The 16,582-nt window shown below is 46.6% G+C and overlaps 3 protein-coding genes across 7 annotated transcripts; all 3 read right to left on the reverse strand.

Moving 5' to 3' along the window:
- Positions 1-36: 36 nt before the first annotated feature.
- On the reverse strand, positions 37-4,305 carry LOC148882855 (uncharacterized). Its single transcript, XM_089023663.1, has 9 exons — positions 4,148-4,305; positions 2,826-2,934; positions 2,646-2,759; positions 2,508-2,564; positions 2,097-2,234; positions 1,699-1,746; positions 1,169-1,282; positions 957-1,064; positions 37-891 (listed from the first exon to the last, which is right to left on the reverse strand). The coding sequence occupies exons 1-9, from the start codon at positions 4,303-4,305 to the stop codon at positions 805-807; spliced, it is 933 nt and encodes a 310-aa protein (XP_088879789.1). The 3' UTR covers positions 37-804.
- On the reverse strand, positions 4,204-12,325 carry sema4ab (sema domain, immunoglobulin domain (Ig), transmembrane domain (TM) and short cytoplasmic domain, (semaphorin) 4Ab). 5 transcript variants are annotated; one of them, XM_089023653.1, is made up of 14 exons: positions 11,857-12,325; positions 10,061-10,290; positions 9,823-9,983; positions 9,685-9,744; positions 9,346-9,444; positions 8,718-8,934; positions 8,512-8,639; positions 8,249-8,430; positions 6,846-6,990; positions 6,573-6,762; positions 6,391-6,509; positions 6,065-6,317; positions 5,056-5,678; positions 4,204-4,342 (listed from the first exon to the last, which is right to left on the reverse strand). In XM_089023653.1, the coding sequence occupies exons 1-13, from the start codon at positions 11,877-11,879 to the stop codon at positions 5,071-5,073; spliced, it is 2,415 nt and encodes an 804-aa protein (XP_088879779.1). In that variant the 5' UTR covers positions 11,880-12,325; the 3' UTR covers positions 4,204-4,342; positions 5,056-5,070. The 5 variants fall into 5 exon arrangements, with proteins under 5 accessions (XP_088879779.1, XP_088879777.1, XP_088879780.1 ...); XM_089023651.1 differs by lacking the exon at positions 4,204-4,342 and having other exon boundaries at positions 4,426-5,678; XM_089023654.1 differs by lacking the exons at positions 4,204-4,342; positions 11,857-12,325 and adding an exon at positions 10,947-11,089 and having other exon boundaries at positions 4,426-5,678.
- A 349-nt stretch (positions 12,326-12,674) lies between these two features.
- Positions 12,675-16,565, reverse strand: LOC148882857 (protein S100-A13-like). Its single transcript, XM_089023664.1, has 3 exons — positions 16,401-16,565; positions 13,804-13,935; positions 12,675-13,250 (listed from the first exon to the last, which is right to left on the reverse strand). The coding sequence occupies exons 1-3, from the start codon at positions 16,407-16,409 to the stop codon at positions 13,080-13,082; spliced, it is 312 nt and encodes a 103-aa protein (XP_088879790.1). The 5' UTR covers positions 16,410-16,565; the 3' UTR covers positions 12,675-13,079.
- Positions 16,566-16,582: the final 17 nt, after the last annotated feature.

Genomic DNA, 16,582 nt, shown 5'->3' on the forward strand with positions numbered 1-16,582 from the left:
ACACTCACCGTGACTTGTCAGCAGGTAGCACAGAAATCAAACTCAAAATGTATTTATTGGATTTCATGTACTTTTTCAAAAACAATATTTAAATGCCGGCTATCATCATTCATGAATACACACACACACAAACACACACAATCACTTTGACTTGTTTGTGACTAAAGTGTTTCATTGGACACATTTCCACAGTACGCGTGCCCAAGGATGAGAAAAGCGACAATTTAGCACAACTAGATCACTAAGGACGAATGCTCTTCGTCCTCAATCATTTCCATTTGTGTACTCTATTTCTTCAATGAGTGACCGTCTCGATAAAGCCCTGTTTACTGCATCCCCCCCCCAAAACAGGCCGCTTTTATATGTTTGATCCATTGAAATAAAATGCAAATAATACTGTACAGGCATGGATAATGGCCCCTTTTCTGTGGTCATAACATTACATATGTGCCCATTCCGACGGCAGTGAAATCAAACAATGCCCCTGGCCACTAGTTGATACATGAATCATTTTTAGGGGCGTGACGTGATTAGATGATGTCATATTTTGCTCATTTGAGCATCGTGACTTCTACTGTGGTTTAATCAAACTGACAGTGAACATTTTTTGGTGGTCTCACGTTTGTCCCATAACAATGCATCAACACATTCTACAGTACCAGCTGTGGCATCACAATTAATTCACATGGGTGTGTGTATATTTCATTTAAAAAAATAGTCCCCACCAAGTAGAAAAAAAACGTGTGTGTGTGTGTGTGTGTGTGTGTGTGTGTGTGTGTGTGGGTGTGTTTGCAACAACACCGTTTAAATGGGCTCCACTTGGGGTTCAGTTGGCGGTGTGGTGAGGTCTTCCACCAGATCAGAGTTGGGTTCGGTCACCACCACGGCCACCTGCTCACACGCCACAGTCGTTTTGTTTTAGTGTGAATGTGTGTGCGTGTGTGCATGTGTCATACCTGTGATGGAGAGCACTCTGTTGCAGCTGGAGGAGCCGCCCGCACAGCCTGAACTGCGGGTGATGGAGGAGGGCGGGTCTGTGGGTAGCGAGGTCGCTCAGTCGTAGCCTAAAACAAGCAGAAAAATGTAAAATATTGTGAGAGTAGTTTGGCTAGTAGTTTCCTAAAAGCGAACGTGTGCAAAAGAAAAGATCTAAAGGGAAGGTCACGACCTGAGTCCTGCGCGCGGCCAGCACGGTGAGACCGAAAAGCATGGCGGTGATGCATATCAACAGTTCCAGCACCAAGAAGACCACCAGCGTTCCCAGGATGCCGTCAATCAGCATCTAAACCATGCCAGACGCGCTTATTTAGCATAAATGCTAAAATCCCGCACAGCGTACCCATGCGTTAGGGCAAGGGGGTCAAAGTCTTTTTTTTTCCGGGACACCTCTCGGGGGCCGTTATGAATTTGGGGAAACCATTAGGATGTTTAATCCCCCCTGCATATTCCATATAGAGCGCACAAAAAAATAACCAGTTTTTGAATTTGAAGTCAAGAATAATGACTGTTATGGTGGTTTACTGGGACAACTTGAAATTTTGGTTCGGACATGAGCAAGCATCACTGCACTTGAAATGCTTGATTTGCTTTCGCGGGCCGAATAAAATGATGCGGCGGGCCAGATTAGGCCCCCGTGCCTTGACTTTGACACCTGTGCGTGAGACGGAGAAAAAAAAAGGATGATGGCTGTTTGCTTACTTTGCATTTTTGCTCGATCAGCTCGGTGCATTTCCTGAAACAATGTAGCTGCGAAGACAAAACATCAAAAAGTCGGCTTGAGGCCATTCATGTTGAGCCCACGGCGTCGCATGTTGGAATTTGAGCCGGGAAAATAACGTCAATCTTCTGCTAGATGGCATTGAAGCTTCATGTAGGAGCATAAAAAAAGAGGACAAGGCCTCGCTTGCACGGTTGATGTTTGTCATCCTAACATTTGCGGTCATTTTGCTAGCCTGTCAATTGTGGTTTGCAAGATCAGTTAGCATGAAGCTAACAATGGTTCCTTCCGTCTCGCAAACACATTGTTTCAGTCTTGCACGCACCCGACAAGACTCGAATGGAGCGCACAGTAAAATCCAAACGGCGGTTGGCCTTACCACGGCGTGGTACTCCAGCCGGCGGCAGTGTTCGCAGTGGTACGAGTCCTGCCTGTACGGGAGGTGCTTGGACATGATCCCCAAGGCGGCCGTGGCGAAGGCCGCACTGATCAGATGAAGAACCAGCGTGCATTTCACCTGCAAAGGCATCACAAACACCACTCAAACGAATGTAGAGTCAAAAATGTCATGATAAACGGAATTATCTGCACATTTAGGACATTCTGGGCAAAAAAAAACCAAAAATAAATGAATAATAATGACTGAAGAAACGCCATTTTTAAATCCACTGAGGCAATACACAAAGTAAGCATAAATAAAAGTGCTGCATGAATTAGTTTTCTTTTTTTGTACTTGATGAAGCAGCACGTGGCTCAATTATTTCTCACACGCGTGCACACCCCCACTCACCCAAAAGAGGGTGGGCCTCCTCCCACTGTGGATCAACACCGAGCCGGATAAGAGGACCTGATCAAAGAAAGCGAAGGACGTCGGAGGTCGGACCGACGCTAAAACGCGAGCAAGCACGTGCCGCCATTCGTCGCCCACCTGAACGACCACGACGAGGAAGAGCGCCACGTCGGCCGTGAAGTGGATCTCGTGGACCCGCAGCACCGACATGCTGAGGCACAGGAGCAACACGGCGATGACCAGCTGGACGGCCTGAAGGACACAAGTAGAAACACAGCGCCGTCGCATTTCGGGGGAGCTTCAAAAATGCTTCCTCACCCCCAAAGTCTTTGGCTCCATCTTCAAGTGGGACACAAGCTGGCCAGGGCTCAGCGTCCCCGGCGGGGGTACCGGGTCCTTCGGGTCGTTCTGGGCCATCGTACAAGAACTTTGAGATTGGACGCAAACAAAGCAAAGTTGCGGGTCAGTAAGTGATGGCGACCACAATGTGGTCACGAAACACGCATTTGTCATATTTTAGGGGGATTTAAAGGACGACCGCCACCTCCGGACAAGTTGCGTGCAGAATTTGTAAAATCACTTCAAATTACTTCTACTGAGCGTATTTTACAAAGATTCCACCGCATATAGCTATATTTTATGTTTTAAGACTCACGCTGACTATTCAGGAAGTCTTGTTTTCGAGTTGGTGACGATTCCTGACATGACGTCACGTCTGGAAAGCCCCTGACCGAGAAAGCGACACACAATGCATTTTGGGTACTTTGTTTGGGCAAAATTAGAAGGAAAACATAAATAACGCGATGGTGAATCGTTGTGTGTTGCACCAAGACTATTATTTGATACTAGTTGGCAAAAATTCCCAGCAGACAAATCAGCCCATTTCCAACGGAGCTTGTGCGCCATCTTGTGCATTTTCCGGGACGCTACATTGGAGTCCAGACGCCTCAAAATGAACCGGATGGACTTCTTTAATTGATTGCAAACATTTATGCTTTCCTCTTCAGAATATATTCATTCATATTCATCACTGGATGAGTAACAAGAAAGCATCTTCTCCAAATCTGAAGCCATTGTTTTGATTCTAGAGCAAGGCAGTTAGGAAACAAAAAAATGGTGTCGGTTGTCCTTTAAGATTTCATATAGAGTGTGTTTACAACAGACTTCTTAGGTCCTTACCACATAGACTTAGTCATGCTAATGAGGTGATACCGGAAATAATGGGGCAATCAGAGCCAGGCATAGCCATTTAGACATTCATCCCCCCCACCCCCCAACCAACTCCTGTCCTCTGACTTGAACTTGAGGCGGAGGCCTCCTAAAGGGACAGGAGCATTTATCACACCATCTCTTCTCTTGAAAATGCAGATATCGGTCAGCATTGTTTACCGAATACCACTATTAAATTAAACATCGATCGGTGCAGCTCATTATTATGATTATTATGATTATTGTTTTCTGAAGGCACACTGCAGCAAAGTCACATGCGGCTAGCTGCAGCATCACTTGGCTGTGGTCCTGAGGGACATTGATCAAAGACATCGAGCATCTCATCACGCATCTCACCAGAAAAACACACACACATGCCCATATATGTTATTTTTAGAAAGGAGAAATAAAAATAAATAAAACAATCTTACCGGTGCTGAGTCACGTCCTTGTGAGGGTGCGTATGAGAGATTGCACTGCAGCAACGGGGGCCGCCGCAGACTTTTTGCAGACTTGCAGTTCGGGATGGAGGGAGAGGGAAGGAAAGGGGGAGGTGAAAGGGGGAGGGGATGTATTTCTGTGATGTCATCGCATGATGACGCTACAAATGATTTCTGGATGGCTCTCTTAAAAAAAATTAAACAGGCAATACGGATGAGCTGATGATTGTACAACTGCTCCACCATCAATGAAAATGGTAACACAAATGTGATTTTTTTAATTTTTAATATTGCTTGAAAAACAAGCTGTGAAATTGAATTCAAAAATTATTTTGTGGCTCATGAGTCATTCTCACTCGTGTTGACTACAGACGTGATCACATGTGAGTATTCTCAGTGTTTCTCTAAGGTGCTTGTAACACGGAAAAGTGGTTTGACTTGGTACACCCGTACAAATCTAGTGAGGCTACATCACGACTGACATTCATTGATTGATTTCCGTTGTTCCGTTGGGCTTATGTCAATTTTTGAGGACATGTTTTTGTCGTCACGGATGTGAAAGTCAATCATGTCAAAAGCGACGTCCCGGATGGGTGAAAAGATCCCACCCGCATTTGATCGCGGTTTAAGACGGCGCACGACGTTTGGACATTTCATATTCCAAATGAAGACGCCGAACGGTTCAGTAGTCACATTATGACAGGGTCCAAAGTTTGGCAGCGTGGCCAAGGCACGTTCAAAGGAGCAGCAACGGCATCCGACAAAACGGTGGTGAAGACAAATTGTGCGCAAGCCAAATTATGGTCACGTGGCATTCGAATCCGAACCAGCAGAATTGGATCAAGTACAAACATGGCTGAGACAAGATGGCCGCCACGCAATAACGTGGTCTTCCCTACCTACGGCGTCATTGTTCAGATGGGTGTGTTAGGCAAGTGGCCGTTGGAGGCGGCGTCCGGCGCGCCCTGGAGATGTCCGTTGCGTTTCTCCTCTTCCGGCGCCGCTCGCAGGGCGTCGCGCTCGGCCGAGGGCCGTCGGCGGTCGTCGACCGGCCGCGGGACGGTGCGGCTGAGCCACCGCAGCTTGGCGCCGTAGAGCAGGACGGCGAGTAGCGTGCTCAGGCAAAGCGCCAAGAGGACGGACACGCCCACCAGTTCCTTTAAATAGGACGGGGGCGGCGCCGCCGGAAGCCGGTTCCCGTCTCGGAAGGCCGCCTCCTTCGCCATCCACAGGGTGGCGTTGGGGAGCGGGCGTCCGTCGGCGGGGCCGGGCGGCGGACCGCCCCTCTGCTTCACGTGGTAGACGGCGAGGGTCTGCCGGAAGCCGTTCTCGGCCGAGCGGCACAGGTAGTGGCCCAGGGTGGCGGGCGTGGCCACGAAGCTCAGGCTGCCGTCGTCCAGGTGCAAGTAGAGCTCCGGGCTGAGTCGGCTGTTGGGACGCTCCCACCACTGGCGGGAGAGGCGCGACGCCGATGGGCACGCCAGCCGCACCACCTCGTGCAGGGACACCGGCAGCGGCTCGCCTGCCGGACGGACAGCACGCCCACGTGGAGATCACAATCAGAAAGCCTTTAATAGTCCCACAATGGGGACATCTTGACTGACAATGACAAAAACCCTGGCACTGGAGTGGACATATTTTTGCACATTGTCTGGCAGGGAATGAGTTAAAGATTTATCTAATATACCATGGGTGTCAAAGTTATTTTTTGCCAAGAATCATGGAATTTCACAAGTTGAATGTGCTTTCGTGGGCCGAATAAAATGATGTGGCAGCCCAGATTTGGCCCCCAGGCCTTGACTTTGACACCAGTGTAATATACGAATCTAAAAACAAACATGCGAGTCTACCTTCCTCCAGGTTGTTCCACGAATACCGAAACGCGGACTTCGAAGCAGCTTTGCTCACCCGCAGGCAAGTCGCCGGGTCCGAATCGAGCCCGGTGCGCGGACGTGACGCTGTCGCAGGCCTTCTCCACGTCGCCGCCCTCCACGTCTTGGCCCAGGTGGGCGGCGGGAGGCCCCGCGCAGACCCGACGGGCGGCGTCCCACCCGCAGAAGGGGTCCCGGGCGAGGACGCACTGGGCGCAGGTCCAGTAGAAGGAGCAGTTGGCCGTCGGGAGCCCGAGGACCCCCTCGGACGTTCCCACGTAGATCAGAGCCTGTCCGAGAGACGGCGGCGAATCGACTTCAGTCTTTGGTTTTCTTTCACGGGGGTCCGCCAGTCAGGTTGACCTTGGGGATGGACAGCTTGAGGCTCTTGACGGGTTGCGGCTCGACGAAGACCTGCACCTCCTCCACGACGTGCGTCCCGCCGCTTTGCAGCAGCACGGCTTTGTGGAGGTAGCCCGACTCTGAAACGTCACCCGGCACCTTTGAGCCAACCCCTTTCCGAACAAACCTTGTTAAAACCTGACCTGTCAGGAGAAAGAGGACCGTGTAGTTCACGCCGTTGGCAGCCCGGACCCTTTGCGCGGTCAGGTGGCTGTAGCGGTGCTCGGAGGACACCAAGGTGGGCCGCCCGCCCGCCGGTCGCACGCTGTCGTCCGTCAAGAAGTTCTCCTTGACGAAGCGCAGAGCGTTGTCCGACGCGTTGTGCAGGCCGCACTGAAGACAAGGAAAAGACGCAATGGCAGACGTCACCGCCTTGAAAAAATGAGCGCTAATGTTTGTTTTCTTTTTTTTTTTACCTCGCCCGGATTGGCCACCCTCTCTTGCACGCGGGTGCTCCACTGCAGCGTGTCGCGGTTGAGGACTTTGTAGCCGCCCGAGAACGCCGATTTGATGTCAGCCAAGCGGAACGAACACACGGCCGACAGTCCCAAATTCACCGACCTGCATTTCAAAGGCCAAATAAAATGAATCATGCATGACTCTCCATGAAAAAGAAAAAATAAAAGTTTTTTTTCAAATGAAAAATAAAAAATAAAAGTTTTTTTTCAAATAAAAGACGCCATTGCGAATGAGAAGCCATGTGGACGTCTGATGACCGATCACATGTCCCTTAATACGCCGTGGAGAATCTTGACATCCTTTTGTTCTTGCGAGGAAAAAATAAATCCCATTAACCCATTCACAAATTTATTCAGATATTGAAAAATGTGACATGGAGCGCCATGATTCCTGAATTTGTTCAGGTTTTGTTTTCTTGCAGTGGTGCCGATAAAGGGCTGGTCAGACCTCTGGCAATGTTTTAGTCGATATTCTGCTGGTTCGTTGAATGTATGGCAACAAGCCAGTGACTCATGAGAGTAATTCATCATTTATTTAGCGCAAAAAAATGTTTGTCCGTGTTAGCGCTTTGCTCCAGTTTCAGCTGTTGTTAAAGCGCTATATACACCAATATGAATGCATTGTATTTTGTACAGCCGCCCCCAGTTCAACCTCATATAACTCCATACCCTTATAATTAAGGAATTAACTTTTTTGGTCTGATGAAAGAAGATAGTCTAAGGTTTCTTACGCTGAATTGAATGTTTATGTAGTCCTAAAACTCAATATTCTGTGGGTCCTCGAATTTGAGCGACAATGACAAAAACCCTGGCACTGGAGTGGACATATTGTTGCACACCATCTGGCAACGAATAAGTTAATGACTTTATTTCTGGAGTATTTAAAAATAAATTCCCGTGGGTGTGTGAAAAGAAATGTCATCAATACCGTATATTGTACAAAGAACACATTTGGCAATAAACTTGAACTTAAAGAAGTCAAGTAACAAAGGGAACAATGTCATCATAACTGAACTTTGACATTCCCAAAATAAATGAATTAAATATTATCGGTTAATTTGAATAGACCGTGACAAGTGTTCCTGCAGCGAATCATCTGCATGTCATCATCATGGAAGTAAACTTGTACACAGCGGTGAGTTCAAGGTCTTTGGGATGTGCAAGCGCTCCATTCTTTGAATAAAGAATTCTGCGCTTTTATTTATTAAAAATAAATAAATTAAAAGTGTATTAAATGATGATGCAATGAGGTATTTTGATTGACATCGCAACAGTTGACCTGCGAGTTGAAATGAACGATGAAAAAAACTTTTCACGCAGACAAGGGCAAACGCGCTTGAACTCGGCGAACCCTTACTGACCACTGAGAGGTGAAGATGCCATAGAAAAGTGTGTCATCCGCCGGCGCGTCGGAATCCGGCGGCAGGCTTGCGATGTCCTGCAAGACGTTATACGGCAACTCGCCGTCCGCCTGGCACAGCAGCTGCGCTTTAGCAAAGGTGGTCCAGCGGCGCTGGAGAGTCCGCTGGCCTCCGACGTCACTCTGGGAAAGGACCAATGCAAAAGAAGCCATCTTTTACTTTTTTGGACCGCCGCAAACGTCATCCTTTCCATCCGTCGTTACCGTGCAGACTTGGGAAACACGCGAGACGACAAACTTGTCCACAAAGTCATACTCTCGGCCCACTTCGCTGAAGAAAAAGTAAATTTTGCCCTCGTCCGGAACAAATGTGGAGCTAATGAAGGTGGGATCTGCGCACAGAGAGAGAAAGACCACTTGAAAGGTAAATGGCCGCCAGCGACGCCATCCCGTGGCGGACGGGTGCTGACCCTCAAGCCATCCCAGCGTGTCGTCCAGCTTGAGGTCCACGCGGGAGCCTTCGCTGAGGTGGCGGGAGATAAGCGGCCAGTTGCCCCTGTAGTCAGCCACCGTGCCGGTGTAAAGCTCTCCGTCCACCATGATGGCCGTGTTGCGCTGGAAGGGGTCGTAAGGGCAGCGACCTCGCCCCTCATCCGGCTTGTGGCTCACCATTAATGTTTCACAATTCTACAAAATAAACCCAGACGCATTATAACAGAGAGGTTGGTTTTTTTTTCAAGAAGAGTAACATTCCCCCAACGATTAGATTAGCCTTTATTATGAAAGGAAGAGGAAAGGAAGAAGAAGAAAAACAAAATACAGAGCTGCCATTTTCTTTTTAAATGCACATTATCACCGAAATCCCTTTTTGGAATCTCATTATTTTTCCTGACCAAAAAATCACACAAATTACAGGACACAATATTTGACTGTTTTGCAATCTGTGGATATTGCAAATACTTTGGGAGGGTAAACGTGGGTTCCACGTTTGCCAAAGTAATAATAATCAGCAGCCATTTTGGTTCTAATTTCATCAAATTGGTTGGGCTAAGTCATCAGTGAAGCCCGAAAGTAATCTCGCGCGGAATCTAAACTTACAATGTAGATGCATCGCGGGCTGAAGGCAAAGGTTCCACAGGCATAGATGTGAGTGGCGTTCAGGAAGAGCAGCACACGGATAAAATTAGGACAGTCAGCCTGGAATAAAAAAATATATACACCGTTATATCGCTTCATTCCTTCCATCTAGTTGACACACATCATGTTTTGTGTAAAAATATAAGTAAAAAGATGTTTTGCATCTTCCCTAATCCTAAATGAAGGTAAAAACATCAGCATTATCGACCTTTCCTTGCGACTCCGACACAACAGAAAATCAATTAAAGATGCAAAACTGGAAAATCTGCACAGACAAATGTGTGCAAACGTGTTACTTGCCATCTTCTTGCCTTTCATTGAACATTGCTCCAGATCTTTCTCCGAAGGCTTCCAGTCCAGCTACGAGACCAGAAATCAATATCCGGTGAAAACAACATAACATAGCGTACACTTATGAATCGCCGCGCCTTCCCTTGCCTTGTTCCTCAAGACAATGGCGTCCTCGAGGCTGACGTTCAGCGCCAACACAGCATCGCGTCCGCCTACGTAGAGCGTATCGCCGTCTTCGCTGAGCAACAGCGTGGTGGTGTTACCTACGTCGGCACCGCTGAAGTGGGTGAGACGTCTCCCCGGGCTACCTGCACGGAGATCGGGTGACTTTTAGAAGAAATAAACAGCATGGGCGGGTTAAAAAAGAAAAAATGTTTCCACTCACCGATGGAAAAGGACACCCGAGGAATCGGCGTGGTCACAGACGTGTTCAGAAAGCCCAGCAGAGTGAGGGCGAGGGGGAGCAGGCGGCAGCCACTCGCCATGCTGGTTGGAAGTTGAGGCGAGGCCCGATGGTCGTCAAAGGATGGGGTCAAGGATCCAGCATTCCCAGGGGGGGTGACCCTCGCTGTGACCACATTTTCTGTTTGCCACGTTCCATCATTGCTGAGACAGCTTGGATAGGGAGAGATGAACAGGTTACAACTGGGCAATGTCCTACCAGTGACTTGTAGTGCTTGGTCGTAAGACAGATAACTTGGCTGTTTTGAGTCAGTATATAGAAACGAAGTCAGAAGCTTATGTTACTACCCTAATCGTACTAAAATCTATAGAAAATACAGACTTTTATCTGTCCTGAGTCATGAGGTGACTATAATCTCACAGCAAGCAACAAGTATACTTCGCGTTACTAAGTAGAAAAGGGAATTTAAGCAGGGCGCTTTATGAACTTAAAATAAATTAGAGTGTTTGTTTATTCGAATGAAACGACTTGGAATTCGTATTTGACGACGTTTTGTGGAACGGGGGCGGCGAGAAATGAGCACTTCGCGCAATGACGTTACCTCGCATGCTAACAGTTAGTAACCTATTCGAGCCGGTTCGCTATTATTTAAATTGTTGTTTTGCCCTCAAAACACACAATGAACATTTGAAATGTGGTGTCTTTTTCGAGGTTAAATTAACCCTTCGTAAAACCGCGTCGTGAGCCGAGCTAGCCCTCCATGGTAGCGTCGCTGCGAGGCGAGTATGGACGCTCGCTCGCTCTTTGTGCTAATGATTTACAGCCTTCGCCGTAACGCCGCGTCCAGGTTTCCAAGCATTGTTCTTACGTCTCGTCCGGTTCTATCCCCTTGACGGACTTGGACTTGAAAGGGGCCGGGAGGCTAATGCGTGTCCGTCGGCGTGGCGAAAACGCTGACTGCGGGGTTAAAAGGGGGGGGGGGGTCTCGACAGTGTCAACAAAACAAACAGCCTCGTTCTCCCACCGGTGGGCTTGGCGAGGTCGAAGTGGGGGGTCGTGCGAGTTTCAACGACCCAGTGTGACAGCCATGGTCAATGTGACATTTTCTTCGCGTTCGCCAGCAAAGCATCCCCCCCCCTCGCCCCACAAAAAAAAATAACTTGGGGCGACAAAAGTGGCCTCCTTCGGGTCACAAATGAATCAAGCCTGACTGGCCTCCCCTCAGACTACCACAAATGTCAACCAGGGATTCACATCACAGAACGAAAACAAAACGAATCGTTTCAACACTATGTTAGTCCTCGTTACAAGAGAAACAAGGTTTTTTTTACTTGGAAATGGGACTAGTCGTTTGCAGTATTTTGAGTTTGGAGTGTTATTTGCACGTTGGTTTTGCAGTGTTGAGATGTTCTCTAGAGATACCAATTTGCAAACAAAGTGAAGCATCTCATGTTATTTTCAGAATTATTATTTTATCAAACTTTTGGGTTCACAAATTTCGACCTCAAGCCCCTTTCACACTTTATAAAATGCACAAACTTGGGTTTGGGTGGACCAAAACTGACCCAGATGCTTTTCGATCATGAATCGATGATCCGCCATATTGGATGTCAGAAGATTGGCTTGAAAAGGAAAACTGCACTTTTTTTTACACTTCCTAGACACGCGACAATTAAAATCAAGAGCCCAAATAGTTCACATTTGGCGGAATTGTAAAACATTCTTCAGGTTACACAATTTATGCCAATCTGTTTCTTCTGTGTGTCGTTTTGTAGTACCTGTCAAGCCTTTGGCCCTCCATCCATCTTGTATGAGTCGACTCCCATGACTCATCAGGAGGGGAACGGTCAGCCCTGACCGCCCATCTTCACTCGCTCAATTTCAAGTCGAAAAATTGCATTCAAAAGACACAAGGTCGTCCTGGTTTTAAAAGCTTTAAAAGGTGAAGATGGCTAATCAGAAGGAAGAGAGATTAGACGGGATTAAGCGAGGTGACCTGACAACGGACACGTGGTGAAAAAGGCGGGTAAAAGTACACACGCTTTCGGCGTGACGTCACCAAAATGAAAATACAACTCCAAAAATGGTGTGGTTTACAAATGTCATTGATACGGACCGATATCGGTTGCCTCTACTAGAAACAAAAGTTAGTAAATGGGGGATTCCCGACATTTTCCCCGATGGATCGCTCGCCTGGTTCACATTCTGAGCACGAGTTGAGCCCCGTGGCGACTTCTTCAGAACGTTGACCGTCGGCACGGAGACTTTTTTCCACGGCCTGTAAAAGGCCACCATGGTCCGCCATTTTTTTTTCCAGTCGTGTAACCACACGGGCGATGAAGGCGCCGTTTGGATTTCGGGATCGCCGCGACAAACGTGGCTCGGGGTGAATTATGCACTAGGAGTGAATTTATTCAAACATTATTTCACAAACTGGTTCTTGTCGACGCTGATCTCATCCAACTGCCAACAAACGACATTTCATCAGTAAACAGAACCCTTTTGGGCAACACCCTGACTATACATGAAAAGGGGGCGGCGAAGGGGGGGGGGTTATAAGAGCGAAGAACGTGAGTTAATGATTAGCGCCGGTATGTCCTTTTGTACCTCTTTAATTTGACGCATCCGACAAGATAGATTCGTTGATGTTAGACGTCGCTTACGAGCACCAGCAAGCCCACCTCCCAGGTGGGAAGAAGGTTAGTTGCTTCACAAAAAAAAAAAAAATAGAACAAACAAGAAAAATCGGAAAGCTGGAGCGGCGAAAAGACTTTGGGGGAGTTAAAATCTGTCGTATCGAGATGAGAGCATATCAAAACAAAAATGGAATGCCTTGCACTTGGGTCATCTTTTTTCGTTTTTTTTTTTTTTTTTCTATTTGGCCCGACACCTGATGAGGATGATGATGATGATGGTGGGTTCTACATTTCCAAATAGGATTTAGCTAGAACCTCATAGCTGTTGTTTTCTTTCAATTTTCTGTGTTGTTGGTCGAGGGTGTTCACAGGAGGGCGCAGCTGCACGAGGAGCCCTTGTTGCCCCCCAGGAGGCCATGCTGCGAGGTGGCCAGATTCTGGATTAAATTCCAGAAGTGAGAGAAGGAGATCCCCTCGCCGTCACCCACGCCCATCTTCCGCAGGACCTCGCTCAGGCCCTGCTCCGTCAGGAAGCCCTATGGAAAAACACAACGGAAAATGTTTTTGGCCTCCATCGCTGACGGGATCTATGGTTCGCATTCACCGCCATTCTCAAATTTATTCGGGAATTGAAAATATGACCTAGAGCGGTATTCCCAAATTTGTTCAAATTTTTTTTTTCATGCTATGGTGCAAATAAAGCGCTGACCACGGCCTCTGGCAATTGTTTTTTTTATTTTCCACAAGGCGGCAACATTCCCTTTTTTTCCATGTTAGCGCTCTGTTCAAGCTTAAACTATAGTTAATAATACATTTCATTTATAAGTATGTCATCTGCCCTCATTTCAGGCTCATATAACTCCAGACCCATCTAATTTAGGAATTAGCTCTTTTTTTTCTGATGAAAGAAGAGACTCTAAGGTTTCTTACGCTGCAAAGAATGTTGATGTAATCCTAAAACTCAATATTCTGTGGGTCCTGGAATTCGAGTGACAATGACAAAAACCCTGGCACTGGAGAGGACACATTTTTTGCACATGTCTGGCAGTCAATGAGTTAATGAGCGCAGAGGCTCACACAAGTTCTTACCTTGGCCAGGTTGGGCAGCTGAGAAGACAGAAGCCCTTTAAATTCGTCCATCTTTAGCGTGGAGCCGTTGTCGGCCGAGGCCGAGTGGAACTGGGTGACCAGCGTGTTGATGGCGCCCTCCAAGTCTGAGTACTAAACCAAAATAAACAAAAATAAAATACACAATTAAAAAATTGAGAAATCACCTGTGTGCTCTGTGTATGTTTCAAGGAACGCTTGTTACAAAGTTGGACATTCCAGGAATAGCTATGCTCATTTTAGGCAGCCAGACTGCGGCATGTTTTATGTTAGCATGACGCGAATTTTGTAAGAAAAAAAAAAAAAAGATGAGAGATGCTTTGCATTTGAACGCTTTTGTTTTATGTGTCACTTGGACATTTACATAAAAACAAAACTACACATAGCATGACGCCATCATCCCTGTGCATCTCGTTTGCATAGTTGAGCAAACACGTGGCAACGGGGATACTTTGCAAAGTATGTATGAATACATTTACCGATATTTAAATATTTTCAAAGGAGGGGCAAAAGCAAAAGACTACTATTTTCACAGAGTCACAAGATTTTCACAAAAACAAATCAGCAAGAGATCGCGTCAAACACTTTTTAACTCATTCACTGCCATTGAATGGAATTGAAAATATGACGTCGAGCGCCCTTCCCAAATTTGTTCGGGTATTGTTTTTTTTTCATGCTTGGGTGCCGATAAAGCGCTGGCCATGGCCTCAGGCAGTGAATGAATATTTTTTATACATTTTTAGCACTCTAACACAATTTCAACTGATAAATAGCTTTCTATCTATTTGAGTTACTTCCGGGGTAAGTGAACGCTGGCGCGCGTGGCTGCCGCTGCTCACCCGTAGAAAAATCCTGTGACTGTGAAGTGACCTTGAGAGTTTTGAAAGGCACTTATAAATGAAATGTATTATTATTATTTATTAATATAATGACAAAAGTGAATAGCGGGGCTGAAATGTATTGAAAAGATGGCAAGTTCGCACGAGGCTTGATTGAACGAAGCTCCTCAATTCATCCTTGGTATCAAGGCTGGGGATCGGGTGGGGGTCACTGTTGGGTCATTTTGGTATCATTTGAAAATGGTACACACACACACAGTGTGATGGGATTTTTTATTCCGCTGCATATTGGGAAGCTTATCAACACATGAAATGCATTATTATTATTATTTTGATGTTCCAATCAGAATTCTGAGGGGCTACCAGTGGCTTTTATCATTAATTTAATTATGAAGAGCATTTGGTGACTTCAATAACCATAGTTCTTCTGCGGTTTTCCTATTTTTTTAATTACATTATTTTTAAATTCCATACCAATATGCTCCAAGCCCCCCCCCCCCCCAGTCCTCAACATCAAGTCACATGAGACACACTAAGTTCTTTTTCTTCTTCATAAAAAAAAAAAACAAATAAGTCGCTATTCTATGCAAGCAGGCAGCTCTCTCGCTCTCTCATACACAAAAACACACACACACACACACACACACACACACACACACACACACACACACACACACACACACACACACACACACACACATAAGGAAAAAAAACCACACCCTTGTTCTTTTAAGAATGACAAGCTTCTGCAAGCCCTTCACCTCTGCCCTGGATGTCGTTTTTCTAGGCAAGTAGAAATAGACCAGACAGTTTAAAAGTTTTAAGAAATGTTTTTTTTTTAAGTTTGGATATACTTTAGATGCCGCAAAGCAATAATCACATCCGATTTTGCGGATGAGTGTCCAGTCGAGCCCTTATTTAACCGATACTGTCTTGTTATCGTCAGACATGAACTTCATATTTGCATTTTATACTTTCATATCAATCCTGTTTATCTTTCGTTCATATTTTGGGGCGTAGCCGACTTGCCTTTTCCATTTTTGAGTCTTTGACATGATTGACAGCAGCTTTTTGAGACGAGTTGTTGCTACCGGCTCAGATTTGGAGGAGGAATAAAAAGGTTGACATTAATAAGAGGCGTGGTTAATTAAATAATTTATGTGTAGCTAAGCAGGATCAAATGTTCATGATATTTGAGTATATGAATTTTGTTGTGTTTTATTTTCACGACCCTTGGTGAGCTTGACAAAAAAAAACAGCCCCAAGATCAGCTGGTCGAGTGTTTTCTTTTCTGAGTTGATTTAAATTAAAAATAAGAAGAAGAACGCCATCGTGCTTGAATTCAACAACTTAATAACGCGCATGCGCCGTCCGACTTGGAAAAACTTTCTTCCTAAATTTAGGGAGGGGCCGGGCCGCTTGCAAGTTGACGCCGTCTCGCGTCCAAGTTTCGCCTCGTGGGCGATCAGTGACCCCCCCCCCCCAAAAAAAAAGTGGCCGACAAAATTGTTTAATGCCAACAAAATGACTTGTTTTTTAAACGCTATATTTTGGGTGGCCCGAGCGTACGTCCTCGACGGACTGTGTCGGCCGTGTCGCGCGCCGCCCACAAATGTTTTAAAAGCAATCGAATCGCGCACTTTTACGGTTTGCAAAACTTTTTTTTATGGAGGGGCGGCGGATTAGCTTTCGCTTGGAAATAGTTTAGAAATTCGCCGGTTGTTCGCGTCGGTTTCCTACCTGAGGCATGTCGACTGTTGGCTCGAATGTGGCAACTTTTACTGGTCCTGCGTGTCGATCCACTCCTTACTGTGCATGCGCGCGCGCGCGTGTGTGTGTGGGTCTGCGTTGTTGTCAGCAGCTGGCAGTCGTCCGGGATCCTCCCTCCTTCCTCTGCAAAAGACAAGAGGACGCGTGAACGG

This window comes from Hippocampus bargibanti, linkage group LG20 (assembly GCF_051943395.1).
Source record: "Hippocampus bargibanti isolate YZ-2025 linkage group LG20, ASM5194339v1, whole genome shotgun sequence".
NCBI lineage: Eukaryota > Metazoa > Chordata > Actinopteri > Syngnathiformes > Syngnathidae > Hippocampus > Hippocampus bargibanti.